The sequence below is a fragment of the Capricornis sumatraensis genome, chromosome 22, assembly GCF_032405125.1.
Source record: "Capricornis sumatraensis isolate serow.1 chromosome 22, serow.2, whole genome shotgun sequence".
Classification (NCBI taxonomy): Eukaryota; Metazoa; Chordata; class Mammalia; order Artiodactyla; family Bovidae; genus Capricornis; species Capricornis sumatraensis.
The window spans coordinates 32,458,964-32,481,410 of NC_091090.1; the positions used below are offsets into that span (position 1 = coordinate 32,458,964).

The 22,447-nt window shown below is 50.4% G+C and overlaps 2 protein-coding genes across 2 annotated transcripts; one reads left to right on the forward strand and one right to left on the reverse strand.

Moving 5' to 3' along the window:
• The first annotated feature begins 13,608 nt into the window (after positions 1-13,608).
• RNF39 (ring finger protein 39) lies at positions 13,609-17,978 on the forward strand. The gene is made up of 4 exons (XM_068961068.1): positions 13,609-13,974; positions 15,657-15,679; positions 15,895-15,986; positions 17,398-17,978. Exons 1-4 carry the CDS (start codon positions 13,609-13,611, stop codon positions 17,976-17,978), a joined length of 1,062 nt encoding a protein of 353 aa, XP_068817169.1.
• Positions 17,979-18,808: 830 nt separating this feature from the next.
• Positions 18,809-21,881, reverse strand: PPP1R11 (protein phosphatase 1 regulatory inhibitor subunit 11). Its single transcript, XM_068960725.1, has 3 exons — positions 21,633-21,881; positions 20,472-20,580; positions 18,809-20,036 (listed from the first exon to the last, which is right to left on the reverse strand). The coding sequence occupies exons 1-3, from the start codon at positions 21,699-21,701 to the stop codon at positions 19,834-19,836; spliced, it is 381 nt and encodes a 126-aa protein (XP_068816826.1). The 5' UTR covers positions 21,702-21,881; the 3' UTR covers positions 18,809-19,833.
• Positions 21,882-22,447: the final 566 nt, after the last annotated feature.

The window sequence follows — 22,447 nt, forward strand, 5'->3', positions numbered from 1 at the left end:
CTCTGGTCACACTCCCCAAAATAATCTATGCCTTGTGTTCCTTTTTCCCCCTCATCAGCAATGTGGAGATCTGCTGCCCACTCATGCCCTCAGACCAGTTTCACATACTTCCTTCCCCCTCCTCCTCCCCATTCTCACGGTCCAGGCTGTGCAGCCCTCTGAGTCCATTCTCCACCTGCAGCCAGAACCCTGCTTCATCAGAGTGTGTCTGATGCAACATGCTTCATCAGAGTGTGTTTCTCCCCACTTAAAAACTGTCAGAAGGGACTTCCCTGTTGGTCCAGTGGTTAAGAATCCATCTTCCAAATCAGGGGGCACAGGTTCAGAACCTGGTAGGGGAACTAAGACCCTGCATGCCAAGCGGCAACTAAAACCGCGTGCTGTAAATAGAGAGGCCAACTAGAGAAGCCTGCGCATCGCAAGGAAGACCCAGCACAGCCAAAAAACAAAATAAAACTCTCTGAGGACAAACTAGTAGTTACTAGTGGGGAGACAATATAGGGGTAGGGAGTTAAGAGGTATAAACTATTATGTATAAAATAAGCTACAAGGATATATTATACAGGGAATACAGCCAATATTTTCTAATAACTATGTGCTGTGTGCTGGGCCAGAGAAGGCAATGGCACCCCACTCCAGTACTCTTGCCTGGAAAATCCCATGGATGGAGGAGCCTGGTAGGCTGCAGTCCATGGGGTCGCTAAGAGTCGACATAACTGAGTGACTTCACTTTCACTTTTCACTTTCATGCATTGGAGAAGGAAATGGCAACCCACTCCAGTGTTCTTGCCTGGAGAATCCCAGGGACGGGGGAGCCTGGTGGGCTGCCATCTATGGGGTCGCACAGAGTCGGACACAACTCAAGCGACTTAGCAGCAGCAGTGTGCTGGGCCGGGTTGCTTTGGTCCTGTCAACTCTTTGCAACGTTATAGACTTTAGCCTGCCAGGCTCCTCTGTCCATGGGATTCTCCAGGCAAGAATACTGGAGGCTTGCCATGCCTTCCACCAGGGAATCTTCCCAACCCAGGGATTGAACCCAGATCTCCCACATTGCAGGTGGATCCTTTACCATCTTAAAGGTAAAGAAAAAAGTCTCTGAGACTCAGCTAGGAGAACAGGGTTAATATTTAGCCTTTTGCATGGCAAGCCCCACCTCCCTCTCAGCTCCAGCCCCAGGCACAAGCATCCTTGCCCTAAACATCATCTTCACCAAGGTCAACTGCCTGCCATTCTCCAGACACATCTTGTTCCCTTGGGCTTCCCTGGCTCTGTACTCGCTGTTCCCTCTAATGAAACCTTCCCTGTGTGTCTTTAATATGGATCACAACTCATAGGGCAAAATCTTGCACTTTTAAACCATGAGTATTAGAGGTCTTCACAAATCGATCCAAAGAAGTCGTCCTCATCCTTCCTAATGGCTCCATGAACTAAATGAGATAATGTATGAGAAAGTGCTCTGCCTGCTCTTTGGCACCTAGAAATTGTCAACGAATGTTTCTTTACTTTATTTAAGTTCCTATTACTCCAACATAATGGAGAAGCACTCTCACTATCCCTTTTGGAGAAGCACTCTCACTATCCCTTAACAGTATAGTTGTAAGATCCCTCCTCAACCCTGCAATGGTTTTAAATCCATCATGAATTAAATGTCACTGAACTCCATCCAATTCCCTTCACATCCCTTGTTTATTCTCTTTGAACTCACTCAACTCTTGGGAGCTCTCCCAGACTGTGTTTGCTTGCTTATGCCTCAAAGGCCCTCTCCCACCCCCACCCCCACCATCCGCTAGGGAAATACTTTCCTTCTTCCAAGATCAGACTGTGTCACTTCTCCCTGAAAGCTGCCCTCCCCCAGAGAAGAGCCCCAGTCATCTGGGCTGCCATGCTGTCCTGTGCTTAATGCTCACATCACTCCTCAGTTAGCTCAACCTTCTCAAGGCAGACTGCCTTAGCATCTTCAGGGCTTAGCACATTGCCTGACACAGAACAATGGCCCCATAGATGTTTGCTGGATGAAAATCTCCAAGTACCTAAAAGTCTAATCTCCCTTTTCTATATAGTATGACATATACAGAAACAGCTGCACTTGTAGTATAAAGGATAAAGGAGAGTGTTTAGATTCTTACCAGCTGTGTGATTTGGGGCAAGTCACTTGACCTCTCTGAGCCTTGACCTACCTCTGGAGGATGAAGTAAATTAAAATATGCAAAAGAGCTCTTGAAAGCAACAATTGTCATTACTGCCTCTTCTCCAAACTCATTTGCAACTTAGTTTTGACAAATCGCCCTAAATCTAGTCACTTCTGTGAAACCGTCTCTCTCCTCTCGTCTGTTCCCCGTTCATTCCCAGTGCTCTGGTTCCACCCTCCGGCCCCCTTCATCTGATTTGGTGGGCCAAGTTCTCCGCTAATCCCCCCTGTGACGTCTCTGCAGCCTTTGCCTTTCTCCTCTTACGGTGTAGAAGAATCTTCACAGCTTCCGCGGAGCCATCCCGGGAGCCTTGGTGGGGGGCCTTTTCCTCCACTTCCTTGAAGCCCCTCCCTGTCCTCCCGGCCACACGCACCACCCCAGGGGGCGGGGGCGCCGGGCGTGGCCGGGTGACGCCTCCACCAAGCACTGGTTTCGAGACGCTCGCAAAGGTGCACAGAGGTGGCAGATAAAAGGATGCGCGATGCGCCAGGAGGAGCTTGACCCCTGTGGGGAGCCGCAGAGACCGCAGGGCCCTCGAAGCCGGTTTGCCTCCCAAAGATGCAGGGCAGGGCAGGGCAGGACTGGGCTGGAGGGGAGTGTTGGGGGTAGGGGAGGAAGTAGGCGCGCATCTGAAGCTCCGGAGGAAGTCAAAGGGAGAGGCTCCTGAGCTAATTGGCAGGCCGGACGCCAGCAACATGCCAGTGATGTTTTGGCGATCTGTCACCTGGGAAGAAGAAGGAAGGGAGGGAGGGAGAGTCTGTCATGTGGGCCAAGACCTGAGAGGCACGTGGGGCTCCTCTCAACTGCTCGCCAGCTCATTAGGCTTTTCTGGGTCATTCTCTGTATTACTGTCTCCCTCAAGGGTGCCCCTGCTCTGCCTCACGCCTGCTTTCATCTTTCTGCCTTGGTCTCTCTGACTCACTGTCCGTGTCTCTGACTCTCATTGTGTCTCCCTTTGTGTCTCTGCCCCTGGGAGTCAGGAGTCAGGTTGAGAGCAGAGGCACTTGAACCCAGCCCTCCCTGACTCTGCCTTCTGCAGCCTTTGACCTTGGGCAAGCAAGCTTGGGCCTTGGTTTCCTCCCTGTGGCTGAATGTTACGAACGCCCCTGGAGTGGTTAGTGAAATTTTAAAAATAAAAATAAGAAGAAGCTTTGAAGATTATAAATTTCTGTATAACCATGAACTATTTTTTTTTGGTGCTGTCACTGCTCATAATGTCATATGCTTATCTAGGCCTTGTTGAGGTATGGGGAAGTCCTTCTGGCTTATGCATGATTTTGCTTGAGCTCATGTTAACTAGAACACCCTGTCTTACAACCTGTAGAGCATGCATCTGCTTTAACCATTAAAGAAAAGAATGTATCTAAAAAACAACATGGAGTAATTGTGGTTCAAGCATTCAAAAATAGAACCAAGTGGCCAATATGGCTGTTGTTTCAAAGAGGTTCCTGCATTACTGAGAACCCGAATTGTCTGAACTGTATCAAAGTCAAGGACACCAGCCATTTTCAAAATAGTATCTGCTAGCAGCTGTTAGATATAACCTTGTGGTCTGAAGGTCTCCCCTTGCGACTATGCAACCATTTTGGACCCCAACCAATCCTTGCCAGCTTCAATCCTAGTTCTTGACAAATATCTTATGTGACCTTGGAGGTTTTTCCTTTATAAGCCTCTGCCATTTGTCATCCATGCTTTTGAGTCTGTATTTCCCGTGCTGTAGTCCTCAATCTGGCTCAAATAAGAACTCTCTTCTATTTTTATTATAGACTGATTATTGATTATTTCTACGGACATTGCACAGTTCACAAAGCAATTGGGGACTTCCCTGGTGGTCAAGTCGTTGAGAGTTCGCCTGCCAATGCAGGGGACATGGGTTCGATCCCTGTTTTGGGAGGATTCCACACGCCACAGGGCAACTGGGCCCATGTGACCCAATTACCGAAGGCTGCTCGCCTAGAGCCTGTGCTCTGCAATGAGAGAAGCCACTGCAATGAGAAGCCCGTGCACCACAACGAAGAGTAGCCCCCTCCCCACGCCCCCTTCCCACTGCTCACTACAAGTAGAGAAAGCCCGTGCAGCAACGAAGACCCAGGACAGCCATAAATAAAAAATTAAAACAAAACAAAAAAAAACACCCTGAAGCAACTGAATATCTGACAGGCAGCTCAGCTTCACATGCCCACCATTTAACTCCTGACTTTGCACCCAAACTGGCCCCTCATGATCTTCCCTACCTCCATCCCGGGCAGTTCCATCCTCCCAAGGTGCTTGAGCCAAATCTCTTGGAGATTCCTGACTCCTGTTTTGCTCTCATACCCCAAATGCAACTCAGTGGCAACCTTATCAGCTTTTCATCAGCTCACATCCAGAAGTCAGCCCTTTCTCATCATTTTCATTCCTTACCAGGCTCAACTCACTCAGTACCAAAGTCCTCACAGTGGCCTCAAGACCACACACAGTCAGCCCATCACCTCTCTACCTGCCTACCACTCTCCCCACTCCTCTGTCTGCCCCAGCCACATGGCCTTCATGCTAAGTCTCACATATCATAGGCTTTTGCCCCTGATTTTCCCTCAGTCTGGACCATGCTCCCTCCAGATAAGCAATTGGCTCATTCTTTCATCCATTTCAAATCCTTGCTTGAGTATTATTTAGTACAGTTATAACCCTACTCACTCTATCTAACACCTCTATCTTCCTTCCAAGCTTTATGTTGTTTTATGATACCTAGCATACTTTTCACTTATTTATTTGGTACGTATCTGTTTTCCCCATTAGAATGTAATTCCCATAGGGGCAGATTCCTGTCTGCTTTATTCTCTGCTGAGTCCCCACCTCCCACCAGTACCTGGCACATAGTAGGTGCTTAATAGCCTTTTGTCGATTACGTGAATATAAATTATTCCCTTTGATCCTTAAAACAATTTTTGAGGTAAGTGTGGTTGTTTCTGCTTTATAGCCACAAAAAGAACAAGCCTTGAATCAAATCTTGACTACCCCACTATTTCCAAATGGGATGTGTGTGCTCCTTCAGTCTCTGCAGGTTCTTACCCAGTTTAGTCAGAAGGAGCAGAGGTCTCAGATTTCTCAGCTCAAACTGAGGGATTAAGACTTCCCTAGCGGTCTAGTGGTTAAGAATCCATCTTCCAAGCAGGAGACACCAGTTCGATCCCTGGTCAGGGAACTAAGATCCCATATGCCACATAGCACAGTTTCCCTCCCCCTCAAACATGTACAAAATGAGAGATTTAGACCAGTTAGTTTTCCATCTTCTAGAGAATGATGCCTCCTTACCTGCTTCAGTCCAAGTTCTTCTCCCTCTTCCCAGCCTCATCCCTTCCTGGGTCCAGGGAAGTGAGGCAAAATGGTTTGCAGGTCCACTGGGAAACTGTGGCCCACAGATTCATGAGAAACCTTTTCATTTCTTGCTTCCTACACTCCACACGTCTCACTGGTTGAGTCTCTGATTCTGTCCAGGAAATAGGATGACTACAAAGAAAAAGAGAGAAAGAGTAAGAAAGAGAAAATGATGGAGGAGAAGGCAGGGAGTGAAGGAGACGGAGTAGGCAGGTAAGTGGATGTTAGGAAACACTCTGCAGAGAGGCAGTGGCTGTGAACTGCTGTCCCACTGAAACAAGGTATTTCATCACTTGGGCATTCCTTCCTCTCCTGTGATCCCATCACAACTCCCACAGCTCCTTAAGAGCTTTTCCCGTTTCCCTAAATAGTTCTTGCATCAACCCAGTTGCCCATTGCAGGTACTAGGAGTTCACTCCTGATTTTCCCCTCCCTTACCCTCCAATGACCACTCCAACACTTTCTTCCGTTCTGTCTACGAAATATATTTCAAATTGGCCTGCTCATCTCCCAGTCCACTGGCTACCATCTAACTGAGGCCATCATCACCTCTCACCTAAAGTACTGGAATAGTTTTCACACTTCAAATGACCATCTTGCACTGCTCCAGGGGATGTCAAAAGCATTTAGTGGCCTTGGGTCTCTCCCATTCCACTCTTGCCTTAATCTACTGCTCACAACTGAAGACTCTGCACAGTTGGTCTTTGCCTAAGTTTTTATCTACCTTGTATCATCTTCACTCACCTGCTCCCCATGCACCAGGTTTGTTTTGTTTGTTTCTTTAGGATTTATTATTATTTATTTTTTGGCTGAGCTGTGCAGCTTGCCAGATCTTAACTCCTGGACCAGAGATCAAACCCACATCCTTGACAGTAAAAGTGCTGAGCTCTAACCACTGGTCAGCTTTGTTTAAATTAGCCTCAATTGCTCTTGCCTTAGAGTCTTTGCCAAGTTGTTCCCTCTGCCTGGAAAACCCTTCCCTCTATTCTGTGCTTAATGAACTCTTATTCATCTCTCAGTTACCCTCTTAAATGTCACCTCCTCGGAGAGCACTTCCTCAGCCTCTCATCTAAACTAGAGCCGCCTGCTATCAGTCTTTGTGCTGGATCTTTAAAGAGTTGCCAGATTTAGCAAGTACAAATACAAGACATCTACTTGAAATCTGAATTTCAGATAAATAATGAATCAATTTTTTTTTAGTAGAAGTATGCCCCCAAACATATTTGACAGATACTTAAATACTTTTAAAAAATTCATCATTTATCTGAAATTCAAATTTGCTTGTATTTTACCTGGCAACTCTAGATATGTGGATTGACTTTATTTCCATTCTATTTGGTTGGGAAGTAAAAAACTATTTCTCAGAAATTTTTGCAGCTGGGTTCTGAACCAGAATTAAGGTTGGCCAATTAGATGTATTTGTATGATATTTGAAAGGCAGAAATGAGGGGGAAGCCATTTTCCTGTAACAGATGGTCAGGTGGACAAGCTCCAATACACATGAGAGGTTTGTGGCAGCAGACCAGTTGGGGGAGTGACTGCAGCATTTCTGATCTCTGGAGATTGACCTTGAAGTCAATCGCCCAGTTAGGACCTCTTGACTCTTAATTCTCCAGGTTTTTCAACGATTTTCTTGTCAACTGGTTCCCTGAATTAAATCCCTCGCTTAAAATACCCAGAGAGGTTTCCTCTGTCTGCACGGAGGCCTTCCTGGTACAGTTCTCATCACCCTTTTCTTTCCCTTCATATCACAGTTTGTGTACATTGTGTGACTGGACAGTATTCCTCTCACCCACAGACTCTAAGCTGCCTGAAGACAGGCCCCTTTCAACTCTGCTGCTGCTGCTAAGTTGCGTCAGTCGTGTCCGACTCTGTGCGACCCCATAGATGGCAGCCCACCAGGCTCCCCCGTCCCTGGGATTCTCCAGGCAAAAACGCTGGAGTGGGTTGCCATTTCCTTCTCCAGTGCATGAAGGTGAAAAGTGAGAGTGAAGTCACTCAGTCGTGTCTGACTCTTTGCAACACCATGGACCACAGCCTACCAGGCTCCTCCGTCCATGGGATTTTCCAGGCAAGAATACTGGAGTGGGGTGCCTTCTCCACCTTTTGACTCTAAGGTTCTACACATCTCTGTAGTAGAGGAAGCAATCAGAATCGAGTTAGCTACATTTGGTGCACTGCACAGGTTAATACATTGTTTGTTTGGAAGACTCATTCTTCAATGAGATGCTCAAATTTTTTTTTTTTTTTTGGTTGTGTCAGGCAGCAAGTGGCATCTTGTTTCCCCTACCAAGGATCAAACCCACGCCCACTGCAGTGAAAGCACGGAGTCCTAACCACTGGATATCCAGGGAAGTTCCAAGATGCTGATCTTGAATACATTGAAGGAGGACAAGAGTTAAAAAAGGAAATGAAAAGACGACTAGGCCAAAGGGAATGTCTAAATACATAAATTGGACCCTATAAACTGCCCCCCCCACACTTAATGCCCTTCAGTGGCATTGCACTTTGTAGAACCAAACCCAACTTCTAATCTGGCCCCTAAGGGCCTGCACAGCTTGGTTCTTAGTACCACTCCAGTGTCTCTTTATACCATTCTTGTCACACCTCATAGTGTGCCATCTTCATCAAGATCTTTCCTTCTGCAGGGCCTTTGCACCTACTGTGCCCGCTGCCTAGAAAGCTCTCCCCACAACTTTCTACTTCTGGCTCCCTCTCATCAGTCAGAGCTCAGCTTAAATGTCACCTCCTCAGAGAAGCTTTTTCTAACAGCCTATTAAAATCGGTGCACATCTCCTCCAGTTAATTCCTCTTATATTATCCACTTTATATTCTCCAAAGAACTTATGACACCTATAATTATCTTGTTAATTTATTTGTTTACTTGCCTATTGTTGGTCTTTCCCAATAAGATCTAAATTGCCAGAGGATACGGACCATGGCTGGCTTGTTCACCAGTGTATCCTCACTCCTAGAACAGTGTTTGACATATAGAATGTTGTGTTAGTCACTCAGTCATGTATGATTGTTTGTGACCCCATGGACTGTAGCCCATCAGGCTCCTCTGTCCATGGGATTCTCTAGGCAAGAATACTAGAGTGGGTAACCATTCCCTTCTCCAGGGGATCTTCCCGACTGCTTCATAAATAGTTGCTGAATGATTAAATGAATGGATGAATGAATGCTCAGCTCTTAAAGCTCAGATGCTTAATGAAAGCAGCTCTTAAAAGCCTAGGGGGCACTAAGAGAAAAATGATTAGTGAATGTCTAAGGGGGAATTTAAAGGACAGATAAAGAAATGTCAGTTATATTAATGGAGGGTTATCAGAAGGAAAGAGAATAAAAGGGCATCCTGAATGAACTTGAAGGAGAGGCAACATCTGGGAGAAACTGTTAGCCTTAAGCATGGATTTAAAGGGAGAGGGATAAAGGAGGCTTCTGGTAGGGAAAATAAAATCTCAGAAGAGAGGAAGTAATGCTTAAGGGAAAGAGCATAGAATTCAGAGGTGGGACATCTGAACTTCACTCCCACTTCTGCCTCTCACCAGCTGTTTGAGCCCAGGCAAATCCCTTACCATGCTGGAATCCGAGTTGTCACTGTAAAATATCTGGATTCTCAACCCCACAGCTGATAAACGGCTGAACAAGAGATCAGGCAATATGGATGACAGTCCTGTATAACCCTGGTCACATTTTTGAGCATCAAGATTTCTCATTTAATCTGACCGGCGTGCTGCAATTCATGGGGTCGCAAAGAGTCGGACACGACTGAGTGACTGAACTGAACTGAATCTTTGTCCTCGATGTCAGTCTTAAATTCATACTTCCTGAGGCTGCCCTGAGCCTCACAAGATGTTTTACCCAGAGTTCTTGGAGCCATTGAATAGGAAAGCCGCCGTGCTCTATTAGGATCAGTCATGTTAAAGCACACTGTAAACAGCAGTCTTTTTTTTTTTTTTTTTTCTATTTCTAGAAGCAATCGAGGTTGAAGAAACTCTTTGGGAAGGAGTATAGTGAGTGGGAATTGAGAAAGAATAATGGTTTCCTTCATCAATGCTCCTTACCCCTGGGCCTCTTTTCCCACTTTCAGTTTTTTCCCCTAAGATGCTTCACATGCTTTGTTCAGGCTTTTTCATTTCTCTCCAACTCAACCCAACCCATCCTCCATTTACAAGCCACCTCCTCCAGGAAGCCTTCCTGAAATAGTTTCCACTCATTCTCTGACCTGTAAACAAAACCCTCCACTCACTCTTCTCCCTTCAGCACACCTTTACAATTTGGTAATGACAGATCTTGATCGATGATGGAGATACCTTATTTGTTTCATCACACTCCCTGATTCAGTAATGGCAGATTTCGGATGATGATGGATATACTTTACCCGCCTTGTCATACTTCCTAAGGCCATGGGCCATGGCTGGCTTGTCATCAGTCTCCCAAACACCTTTTCATACCTGCCTCTTCCCCTCCAAGTCTCCTAAAGACTTGTAGGCTCTTTAATAACATGGGGATGTTGGAGATACATAATTTTTCAAGGCAGAAGCTGGTGTGTCTCCCTTTGCCTGGCAAAGCAATAATAAAAAAAAAATGATGGGATTTACTGACATGGGGAAGAGATAGGCTGAAAAATAAACAAAAGAAGAAAAAAAAGGAAGAGATGGAAAAGAAATGAGAGAATTATGTAAGGCCTTCCCACCTTTAGCATCTCCATTGCCACGCACGGGTGTCTAACTACCACATTCGGCAGCATCACAAGCAGATATATTGGGTGGAGTTGGAAAGGGGTAGGAGGAGTTATGTAGGAGACACCTGTATTGAGAAGATGTGCTAACCAAGAGGCAGGATGCAGTCATGGTCAACTGGAAGAACCCAAGCCAACACACCAAAAACCAGCTCTGCCCATCCGCTTCTCTGAAAATAGAATAAACCAAGGGAGAATTAGAGGATCAAGTGTAGAGTTGTTGGGGATTCTAGCAAGGAAGGGAGACAGTCTTGAAAAGTGAGACATTTCCTGGCAGTGAAACTACTGAACCACTGACTCTCATGTGGTCTAGAGCCCATGCTCTACAATAAGAGAGTTAAGCCCTGCTCACCAGCAACTAGAGAAAGCTGGCACGCAGCAACGAAGACTCAGTGCAACCAAAAAGTAAATTAATTTAGTTAAATTTAAAAGACAAATTATGATGAACTTTTGTTTGAAATCTGTGAAACAACACACATTTGTTATCTTATAGTTCTGTAGTTCAGAAGCCTAAAATGGGTCCTACAGGGTGTCAGAGTGCTGGACTCCATCTGGAATCCATCTCCTTGTCTTCTCCAGCTTCTAGTGGCCACCTTCTTCCTTTGCTCATGGCTCCCCATCCTCAGCCTTCAAAGCAAGCAGTGTCAGGCTGAGTACTCTCATGACTCTTTAATCCAAAGAGGAAGATTGTCCTCTTCTGCTTCTGTCCTTCACCTTTTTTGGCCACACCACAATGCATACCAATTCTTAGTTCCCTGACCAGGTATCCAACCCGCACTCCCAGCAGTGCAAGTGGTGTCTTAATCACTGGACTGCCAGGGAAGGCCTTGTCCTCCACTTTTAAGGACCTTGGATAATCTAGAATAATCTTATTACTTAAAACTCAACTGATTAGCAACCTTAATTCCATCTGCAAGCTTAATTCCCCTCTGCCATGTAAGGTAACATGTTCACAGTTTCCATGCCACAGGTAACATGTTCACAGGAATTAGAACATGGGCATCTCTGGGGGGATCGTTATTCTTCCTATCATAACATGGAAGTCCATTTCACAGCATAGATTTTGGTCAGATAGTAGCCATTTGCTTGGGTAGCTGTGCATTTTATGAGCAGGGAGCTGGGAGATTTGTTTCAAGATGAGTGTATGTGTGTTCATTTGTGTACTTTGTTTATCAGAGTGTCATGTTTGAGTGTCTCCCTGATAAGTAAAGGGGAAGAAGGATGCCTGGAGGGGTTGCCTAATAACCTGCTTCTGCTCCATAAAGACTTACTGTTGTTGTATTGTTGCTCTTGTTGACAATAAAACTAATGACAGAGTGTCTTTGCATGTTTTCTTCCAGTATGACTATCTGTCCCTAAATAATCCAGGTGTCCATCCCAGTGATACAAGTGTGTATGAGACCATTTGTGGCATATGTGCGGTTTTGCATTGTATGAGGGTATCTGCCTATTAGGGCTGTGCATTTGGGGGCATTTAGACATTGCTGGGTGCACACGCATGTTTGTGCAACAGTGTGTGCTTGCAGTTGTAGACATCTGAATGTTTACTTATTCACAACCCCCCAGGAGTACCCAGACAGAAAGGCCTAGCATGAGAGAGGCAGAGGAACTAAGATGAGGAGAGAAGAGGAGGACGGAGGAGGAGAGAGACAGAGATGGAGGTAATGGAACAGGGCATGAGGAAAAATCCAAAAAAAGAGAAAAAATCAGAAAGTAGAAGAGAAGACTTTCCTGGTGGTCCAGTGATTAAGAATTCATCTGTCAATGCAGGGAACATAGGTTTGATCCCTGGTCTGGGAAGATTCCACATGCCATGGGACAACTAAGCCTCCTGTGCCACAACTACTGAGACTGTGCTCTAGAGCCCAGAGGCCACAACTACGGAAGCCCGTGCGCCTAGAGCCTGGGCCCCACAGCAAAAGAAGACACTGCAATGAGAAGTCTGCTCACTGAAGCTAGAGATGGACTGTGTGCAGTAACGATGACCCAGCACAGTCAAAGATAAATAAATAAATAAATACATTAAAAAATATATATAGATGGGAGTTCCATGCGAAAAGTTGACTCATTGGAAAAGACTCTGATGCTGGGAGGGATTGGGGGCAGGAGGGAAAGGGGACAACAGAGGATGAGATAGCTGGATGGCATCACCGACTCGATGGACATGAGTTTAAGTGAACTCCGGGAGTTGGTGATGGACAGGGAGGCCTGGCGTGCTGCAATTCATGGGGCCGCAAAGAATTGGACACGACTGAGCGACTGAACTGAACTGACTCTAGGGATATGAAATTAAAGAGGGGCAGGGTGGAGTCACAGCAAGGCCATAAATCAGAAGATCTGGGTATGGCTTCATTTCGGGTCATCACCTGTGTGACCTTGACAATGCCAGCTGTCTGGGCCTCAGTTGACCAAAAGAGTGAAAATAGATAACCTTTGGGCACACACCAAAGAAGGAGAGGAGAGAAAAGTGGAAATAAAAACATACACAGGGAAAAGAGACAGAAACAAGTAGCAAGAGAGATATAGGAAGAAACAAGAGAGGCCTGGGAGCCAGCCCAAGGCAGAGCGGAGAGAACCCGACCCGGACTCCTTGAGGCAGGAGTGTGGGCGCCTGCTTCCCACCCCTTACCCCAAAGCTTCGGTGCCCTTAAGCCCTTAATAGGTAAGGCAGGCAGATGGAGAGAGGCGCCTGGAATGACAGCCACTCGCCAGCGCTCAGAGGCCTGCCAAAGCCACATAAACCAGATCTGTCTTCAGTGCCCCCAGCCCCCCAGATGTAGGTGTGCCAGCCACCTGGAATGACTCATACCCTGGCGATGTGGGCACACATACCAAAAGCGAGCCTGGGCACCCTGCCCACCTGCACACTGCAGGCCAAGGGGAAGGCGAGATCCCGGCTCTGGAGGGAGGTGGGGTGGTGGTGACACGGGCTACGCACCCCACACCTTGCTACTTTGCTACCTTGCCCCCAGAGCGCCTCCTAGCGACCACCTGGCTCGGCTCGAGACCTAGGTGTCCTTTCCACCCTCCTCCCCCGAACCTTACCGGGAAGCGGGAGAACCAGATGGGGTGTTACGCAAGGCCTGATGTTTACCTCCCGCAGGGGCCTCCTCCCTCCCTATAAAGCCTGATGTGGTGGGGAGATTGGTGGAGACAGACTGGTTGAAGACGGAGGCGATCCCAGGAAAGCGTCGGAAAGTTAATGCGGGAGGCGGAGAGCGGGGCAGAGACGCAGCCAGCAGCCGAGGCGCCCCGCCATCTGCGCCCCCGAAGGCGGTCGCGGTGGTCGCGGAGGGGACGGCGCCCGGGCGCTGGCTCCCCATGGAGGCGTCCGAGCTTCTGGGACCGGGGCTGGTGGAGCGTCTGGAGCAGCTGGCGACGTGCCCGCTGTGCGGGGGCCCCTTCGAGGACCCGGTGCTCCTGGCGTGTGAGCACAGCTTCTGCCGCGCGTGCCTGGCCCGCCGCTGGGGGACCCCGCCGGCGACCGGCCCCGAGACGCCCCCCACCGCCTGTCCGTGCTGCGGCCTGCCGTGCCCCCGCCGCAGCCTGAGGTCTAACGTGCGGCTGGCGGTGGAGGTGCGCATCAGCCGCGGGCTGCGGGAGAAGCTGGCCGAGCCCGGGGCCCGCGCGGGGAAACGCCGAGGCGGGCGCATCCCTACCATGGGCTGCCTGGACCCGCAGGGAGAGGTGAGGCGGGGTGCGCTTCGCGAGTCCGCAGCTGTCCGCGGAAGGGGCGATCGGCTGGGGAGAACAGCAGCTCCCGACCCGGGGCCCTTCTGGAAGTTTAGGCAAAAGAAGGAGTTGGGAAGAGACCAGCTGAGGACGAGGGGGCGGCGGCTGTCAACTGAGAGTTGCCGGGACGCACGGCGGGAAGGAGTTGACGTTGTGCCCAGAGCCAAGGGGGCTGGACGGATGCCCGGCTCTTGTTAGAGGGGCTGGAGGGAAGGGGTTAGGGAGGCAGAGAAGGGGCTGGGGCACTAGACAGAACGCGGGGAGACCCCCGAGGCCCTGCGAAGAGCGCGCCAACTGGGAAGCTGGGAAAGAGGCCACTGGGCGCCCGTGAGGAGGAGGCCCGGCGGGGAGGAAAGGGGAGGAAGCAGACGGGGGCGGGAGCGAGCTGGGGGCCTGGGAGGTTGGTGAGGGAGATCGGAACTCGCCCAGGGGAGGAGCAGGAGCGAGGGCGGAGAAAAAGCGGGAGTGGAGGAAAGGAGGGGGGCTGTCAAAAGGAGGGAAGAAGAGAGGCAGGTCCAGACTTTCCTGCAGCGTCCTGGGGTAGCTCCCCGCGCTCCGGTCTAGACCTTGCTGTGTTGTTATTGTTGTTCTCAGCTCCTCCCAGGGCCCCAGGCAGAGGCGGACACGGGTGGAGGCAAGGTCCGGGAGAACAACCTGGGGACCCCTGGCTCCTCTCCACTTCCCACCCTGGTCACCCACCCTCCCACTCCCCCGCGTCCCTCCTGGGCCTCTGACTCCTTGGCGGTCAACCATCCCCGTTCCCTTGCTCGACCCCCAGGCGCCCCGGATTCCCTACTGGCTTCTCGCCAGCCGCCGAGCCGGTCTAGAGTCTTGTTTCCACCCTTTGAAGTCTACATATACCTAATTAGTCTATGTATAATTGGCATAACTAGACAAGTTGTCTTTCCCCTCTTCCCTTCACCATCCCTCTGGTCTGCCCCAGTCTTCCCCACTGGACAGAGAAATCGAAAGAGGGAATCCCAGAATTTGGAGAGGGAGCATCCCACGCCCTCTCCTGGCTCCCAGGGTGCCCTGCAGGTCGGCGGGGCCTTCTGGGACACATCCAAGTCCAGCTGTCTCCATGGTCAGGGTAGAGAGACACAGAACAAAAGGCCCAATAAACGCCACTGGGCTTTTATGGCAAGAGGGGAAGCGGTTTTATTATAAGACTTCAGGAAAGGAACTCTTAGCCTAAGGACTCTAGGTATGTGTTTGGTCTCTGTGATGGATAAAGCTGGATGTTTATCTGGGATACACCCTCAGGAAGGTGGATGAGGATAGGGGCTATTGACACAGAGAAGGTAGGTGGGGAGGAAGCAGGGAAAGGTGAGGACTCTGGGGGCAGAATAAGGCCGGGATGATCCTAGGGAAGGGGAACTGCGTGGCTCTGGGGCAAGGGAGGTGGATGGTGGGGGGTGGAGTTAGGGGGATGAGAAAGTGGTGATGGACAGGAAGGAAAGGTCATGCAAGAAGAAGGGGAGAGTGAGAGGAATAAGGAGCACATGGGGCTAAAGATGGGAGATCACTCTGAGATGTGGAGAGGGCCCTCATCAGAACAGACCCAGCCACCTGAGGGTGGGGAGCTCCCCTCAGGATGCAGCCCAGAGCTCACACCTGTTTTTTTCTGTCCACTCCAGGATATGAAGATGACACGGAGAAGGTGAGTTCCATTTTTACTGTTTCTTCCTTTCCACTACCAGTGGCCACATCCATCACCTTGTCACGGGAACCACATCTTTGTCCCCATTCCCAGACAGGTTTCCTGGGTTGGCCTCATCCTTTTCTGCCCCAGAGATGTGAGTGGGGGAGGGGTGCAGGCATCAGACGGCAGAGGGTGTCTACCAATTTCTTGACCCTTCTCCCTCATCCCTCCAGGTTTGATGCCCCATCACCCAAGGCATCTAATTCAAAGGATGAGCTCCCCGAAGATTACCCAGTGGTCAAAAACATGCTTCACAGACTGACGGGTAAGGAGGGCAGAAGAGAGGGAACTAAATGAGAGACTTTTTAGTTTGTTCCCTTTTCTCAGATATGATCCAGTCCTTTTTGATGTCTCTCTTAATTTCCTAGGGCTGCTGTAACCAAGCATCTCACACTAAGTGGCTTAACTGAAATCTAGTGTCTCATGATTCTAGAAATAGAAGTCAGGTGTCAACAGCATTGGTTCTTTCTGATCACTGGAAGGGAGAATCTGTTCCAGGACTTCTCTCTCAGCTTCTGGTAGCCTCAGGTGTTCCTTGGCCTGGGGATGGCATTCTCCCTGTGTCTTTCCTCTAGGCACACTTCCCTCTAGACACACTTCTGGGGTCCAAACTTTCCCTTTTTATAAGGACATGGGTTATATTGGATTAGAGTCCACCCTAATGACCTCATTTTAACTTGATTACCTTTATAAAGATTCTCTTTCCAAATACAGTCAAATTCTGAGGTCTTGGGAGGACTTCATATCTTTGAGGGGAGGGGAGAACACGATTTAACCCATAACAAGGTCAAGCCTTAACCCTCATGTTCCAGCCAGTCTCCCCTTTCCTGTTCATACACTCACACAACAGACCCCTGGAGGTCAGGTGCTTCTGAAGAATCTCTGCTGCCACCGCTTCTCATCACTCCCTTCCAGAAGTGTCCCGGAACTCACATGTCTCCTTGCCCCTGGGGCTCTGGGCCTTCTCTGCAGCTTCTGGGGAGTTCCTTCCATCACTCCCACGGCTGTCCTCTGCCCCTCTTTAAACTGCCTAGAGAAGGTGCTCCACCCTGTTGGACACCCACCATCCCACCAAACCAGATGGCTTCTAGTAACCCTAGTCCAGAAATCTTAAAGCACCTCATACACACAAGGTCAAGGACTAATTCTTTCTGGTCCCTTGGCTATCACCGCCTTCTCTCTCCTCCGCCCCACCCTCCCTATAGAACTAGGCCTGTCTACTCCCACCTATTTCCGTGGGTGGTGGGCTGGTTTCTCAGGATACTTCGGATTCCTCCCTCTGCCCACTCCCTCACTTGGGGGTGCTGGTTTCTGGTATCAGTCCTCCTCTTTAGCTCCACCTTTCCCATCCTGTGGACCCAGCTCCCACGCCCTGCCCCAGATGCTTCAGATTGACGTATCGGTCTTCTGGCTCCCAAGAAGTCAGTCCAGGTTCACTCTCCCCAAGTCCACAACCCAGGCAACCCCTCCCTGAACCTCTGCGCTATGCCCCTGCCCTGGGCCGGCAGGGTCCTTCTCCAGGCCCAACTCTCCAGAAGGAAGTGGCCCATCAGCGCTAGCGGGGACTCGCCCAGGCCTACTCTTCATTTGCGAGGTTGTCAGCCTCTTGCGTCCGACCCCGCCTCCGCCTGGGAAAGCCCTCTCACACGGTCTTCCTCGTGCCTTCCTCTCTCCAGCCGACCTGACCCTGGATCCTGGCACCGCACACCGCCGCCTGCTCGTCTCTGAGGACCGCCGTAGCGTCCGACTGGCCCCACCGGGGACACCGGCGCCCCCCGACGGCCCGGCGCGCTTCGATCAGCTTCCAGCGGTGCTGGGGGCGCAAGGCTTCGGGGCTGGCCGCCACTGCTGGGAGGTGGAGACCGCCGACACCGCCTCCCTCGGAGACTCTTCCGGAGACGATGAGGACGACGGGGAGAGCCTCTACGCCCTGGGCGCGGCCGGGGAGTCGGTGCGCCGCAAGGGCCGAGTAGGGCTGTGCCCCGCGGGCGCCGTGTGGGCCGTGGAGGGCCGCGGCGGCCGGCTGTGGGCGCTCACCGCCCCGGAGCCCACCCCTCTGGGCGGCGCCAGGCCCCCGCCGCGGCGCATCCGCGTGGACTTGGACTGGGAGCGGGGCCGCGTGGCCTTCTACGACGGCCGCTCCCTCGACTTGCTCTTCGCCTTCCAGGCGCCCGGTCCCCTCGGGGAGCGCGTCTTCCCGCTGCTGTGCACCCGGGACGCCCGCGCCCAGCTTCGCATCGTGCCCGCGGAAGGCTGAGAAGCTAGCCCACAATCCCCGTTCTGGCCTGGCCCAAATGAGCACGGACATCCGTACTCATTCCAGGGATCCTGCCCGCGCCCACTGGGCAAATGTATTGAGAAGCACCCCGGACCTCCCTCCATATTCTCCAAATAGGACCTCAACTGGCCTTGTTTCCACATCCATGCCCAAGGCGGAGTTCTTGAACCTCCTCCCCCCATCTCGGGATGCTCCTCCCCCTCGGTTATCTCAGTACTTCCCCCAGGGATCCCTCCCCTTCTATATTTCCCAGGCTTGGTTGGGGAACAGGTCCTGCCCCATCAGTACTGGTAAATGGCCCATTTTTAACACACAGAGGGCCAGCTGGTCAAATATTTACCTCCCACCCCTGCCCCTCCTCCTGGCAAAGAAGAGCACGGTGCCCTCTCCACAGCTCTGAGGTTTGGGCTTCCCTGCCTCCTCCACTCTAAGGTTTCTCTTCAAGACAAAGGAGACCTTCCTCCCCTGAAACAAGAGGCTTAACTCAGCCGTGGGCCTTAGGGCTCTCTTTTTTTGGGAGATGCAGGGGCAGGACAGTTCTATTTCACCTTGACGACCTTCCATGCTTACAGCCATTTCCTGTTAAGAATCTTAACCAACAACCCGCTCCCCGACCAGCCCCACAGCCAGCTCCATATGAGCATGGCACATACTCATAACACGGAACCAATGGTGCTGCCTCTCCTTTTCTCAACCTGGGAACGGCCCAGACACCCCAAATTTGCCCTTGTGTATATAGCCTCACTTCTTTCCCCATATGTATAAATGGGTCCATATTTAACACATTTTGTGATGTTGGGTTATTTATTTTGTGCATTTGTGGCAATAAATGAGATCTCAGTGGTGGTATGGATTTGACTGATCTCTGCAACCGTGCACAGCAAAAGGCCTGGAAAACGATATCCAGATCCCAGTAAGGGGTGGGGAGGGCTGGGAGGGCTGGACATCTGGGCTGGGAGAGACATCAAGGCCTTGGAAGGAAGGAGTGAGATTGCATCTCTTGGCTCCCTCCCTTTTCCATCCTCTCCCAGGGACCCAGGCCCCCGGGGCCGGGTTGGACCTGTCTCCTAAGTTGGAAGACCAAAGGCTGAGGAGATAGTGGGCTCTAAGTGACTAGTCTTGGAGCCAGTTTTGTCAGAAACCCTAGTCACATGAGAACAGTGAGGAGAGGACATGCCCATTTCTTTTTTCCATTTCTCATTAAAGGTGAAAATGACAAAGACCTCCCTCTCTCCTAACTCCTCTTAAGGGCTTAGGGGAAGTGGGCAGGAGAGGAGGGAAAGGGCTAGGAGCTCTGAGGTCTCACAAAAGACCTCACATCCCACAGGCAACGACTAAGAGTTAGGATGACATAAATACATTAGTGGAAGAGCTCTAAAGCCAGGATTAACAAGCATAGCTGGAGCAAGAGTGCCTGGAATCTGACTAGGACCCTGGCAGTGAAAGCTGGGGCTGCTGGAAACCCAATTTAGCTGTTTGGAACTCAAGTAGAGAGTGCTAGGGGCCAAGATAACTGGATCCCAGGACAGGCAGTTTGGCAGTGAGAACAAAGGAAAAAGATTGGGATCAAGATGCCTGGATCCCTGGAGAGAGGAGGCTGGGTATTGTAAGGAGAAATGAGGGCTGGGGGAACCCAGAAGCCTGGGTTCTGGAATAGCAGCAAGTCAGAATTCCAGGATCTCTGTCCACCTTCCTCTCCCTCTTCCCTCTGTCAGGCAGAGGAGAGGGGAGGAGGGGGCTGGAGAAGGGATCAAATCGTGGGTTTAGTCCCCGAGTAGCCACATGAGTACATTCAGGGCCAGACAGACACAGGAATGGTGGGGGAGCGAGGAATTTAGTGCTGCATTGGCCCTGGAGGGGGCTGGGAGGGGTCAGGAGGCTGGGGAGGGGTGGTGGGGCTTGGTCCCGGGGTTGCATGACGCCGTCCTTTGCGGTGGCCCCGCACACAGTGTGTATGACCACAGCCCTCCTCTTCCTCGTCATCACTTTCCGTGGAGCTCTCGCCAAAGGCCCGAGGTTTCTCATAAATACAGCAGCCTGGATTTGGATGCAGGAGCCCAGTGAAAAAGGAGGAAGAGTTCAGATGTAGTGTCAGTTCCATTCCCACTGGATCTCAGTCAAAATTCCTATTTCCTACTATCTTCTTCTACCTTCCAGATCCAGCTTCCCCAGGCCTACACTCTGGGACTCTGTCACCCACCCACCTTGCCTTTCCAGGCAGGAATCCAAAGCTCCTCTTCTCCCACCTCAGATACCTCTTGACTTTAGGCCTTGGCACATCGAAATTCAAGCCCCTCCCTACCTCTTTCCCTCTAACTTTAACCTCCTCTCCTTGATACCAGAGAACCACCAAGGCAGCCACAGGACTGTGAGCATCTGGGGGCTTCGGGAAGGCCAGTGAATGCCGGAAGACAAAAGATATGCTGAGGGGAGCCAGGATTCCAGTGTTACTGTGGGGCAACAATTACTCACATTTTGATGAGCGGCGGCCCATGTGTTCATTGTCCACAGTGTCACTCGTCCATTCCACCTTTTTCTCTGGCTTCCGTTTCCGAAGTTTGATGGTTAGGCTCCGGTTCTCCTGGAAGGTTAAGAAGGATAGGCATACCTAGCTAGTCCCCTCCTACTAATTCTTCCCGCTTCCTCCCTGGGGCCTCCTTTCTTCCCTTCCCCAGTTCAGGATCACAAACACAGCAACAGAGGAGCTGAGGCTGGGAGAAGATAAAACAGAACAGGTTTTTGACCTCAAGGAGTCCCTTGAGGAATTCTGTTCTTAGTAACCACTAGTATACAGAGAAGATACAATTCCTAACCTAGGGAAGTCCCAGCAAATCTTCAAAGGAAAATATAATCCTCGCTGTTCCTCCGTCTTCCTCCCCAAATTATCCTTGGTGGTGTTAATACATGGAAATTATTTTCTCAATCACCAATCCCTAAACTTTGATCTCCCTTCCTTTTCCCAGAACCCCTGTTCTTTTTCCCATTAAAGAAATGACTCTGTCCTCACATCTCTCATCCTCAAGCCCAGCCCTCCCAACCTGTTATCCACCTATTCTCCAGCATCCTGGCATCTCTAGTTACTATTACTCTAAACTCCCTTAATCAAAGGGTTATTAAGCCCGACAGGAACATCTTCCTTTGAATGCAATGTTTTTGCAAAAATGTTCTTTTTCTCTACATCTCTGATTTTTCAAAATACTCCCATAATCTCCCTTTTCTTGTTCCCTCATTCCCTCTGCTTCCGTTTGCAATAATCCCTTCAAGAAATATTTATTGATAAGCATGCTTAGTGTCAAGTTTCCCTACAGCGAGTTTCCAACCATGCTTTCTCACACAACCCTTCATTTCCCCCAGCACATCCCTTGCTCATTAATCGCCAAGTTCCCGGTCTTTCAGTACTTACAGACACCACCATCCCAAGCAGTATCACCTACATCTTAACTCTATTGCATGTTACTTGACCAGCCTTCTGCACCAACTCTGACACACCAAAAAAATCCCTAATACTCTGCGATTCCCCCAAACCCACTTCCTCCCATATCCCTAGGCCCAGCCCATCCAGCAACTCTCATTATCCCTTCCCTCCCGGTATCTCCCAGACCCCTGAACAGCACCGCCCCCAGCCTTTCTCACGGGCTCGGTTGTCACGGTAACCGTTGTCTCAGTGACGGTCTCACTCAACCCGGCCCCTGCCTCCGCCATGGCTAAGGCTGAGAAGACAGAGGAGCGGAGGAAAGCGGATGAGGCACCCTTCTGTCTTTTCTGTGTCTCTGAGGTCTAAGAGAATCGGTATGGATTCAGATTAGCAGCCAGGATCCTCCACCTTCTTTTTTCCCCCTCCTCCTGGGCCTCCGCTGCCCCACCCCTGGGGAATAACCTGTCCAACCCCACTTCCGGCTCCCTACTTCCGGGTGTGACGCATTCTGTGGTCCCCCTTTTCCCTTCCTGGCACTAAATGCGTCAAAGCGCCGGGTCGCCGGATTAGTTCCGCCGTAATGGGACAGTGCGCAGGCGCCGCAAGGAGGCGACACAACTTTGGCGGAAGAGGCGTCACTTTGGTACGGGAGCAGCAGGCGGGGCGAGCAATGACTGCATGGTCTTGCAACGTAGAGATTGAGCAGGAATCCGCGGTGGAGGTTAGAACTGGGCCTGTTCCTGAAGGCTGGGTACTGCACCCGGTTCAGACGTCCCGTAGCTGAGTCCATTCCATTGCGTGTGTGTGTGTGGGAGGGCGGAAAAAAATAAGGGGCAATAGTAATGATCCTACCACAGCCTAACTTCGTTTCCTTATTGTTTTGTCTGGGAATTAGGCAATCGGGACCTGGGAGCAGCTGGAAACACACTTGATTAAGACTTTTAATCCTCCCTCTTGCCCGTAGGGGTTGGAGCAGGGCACTTAATACACCTTCAATATGGATTCTTTCCTGTCACTGGCGCATGAAACACTC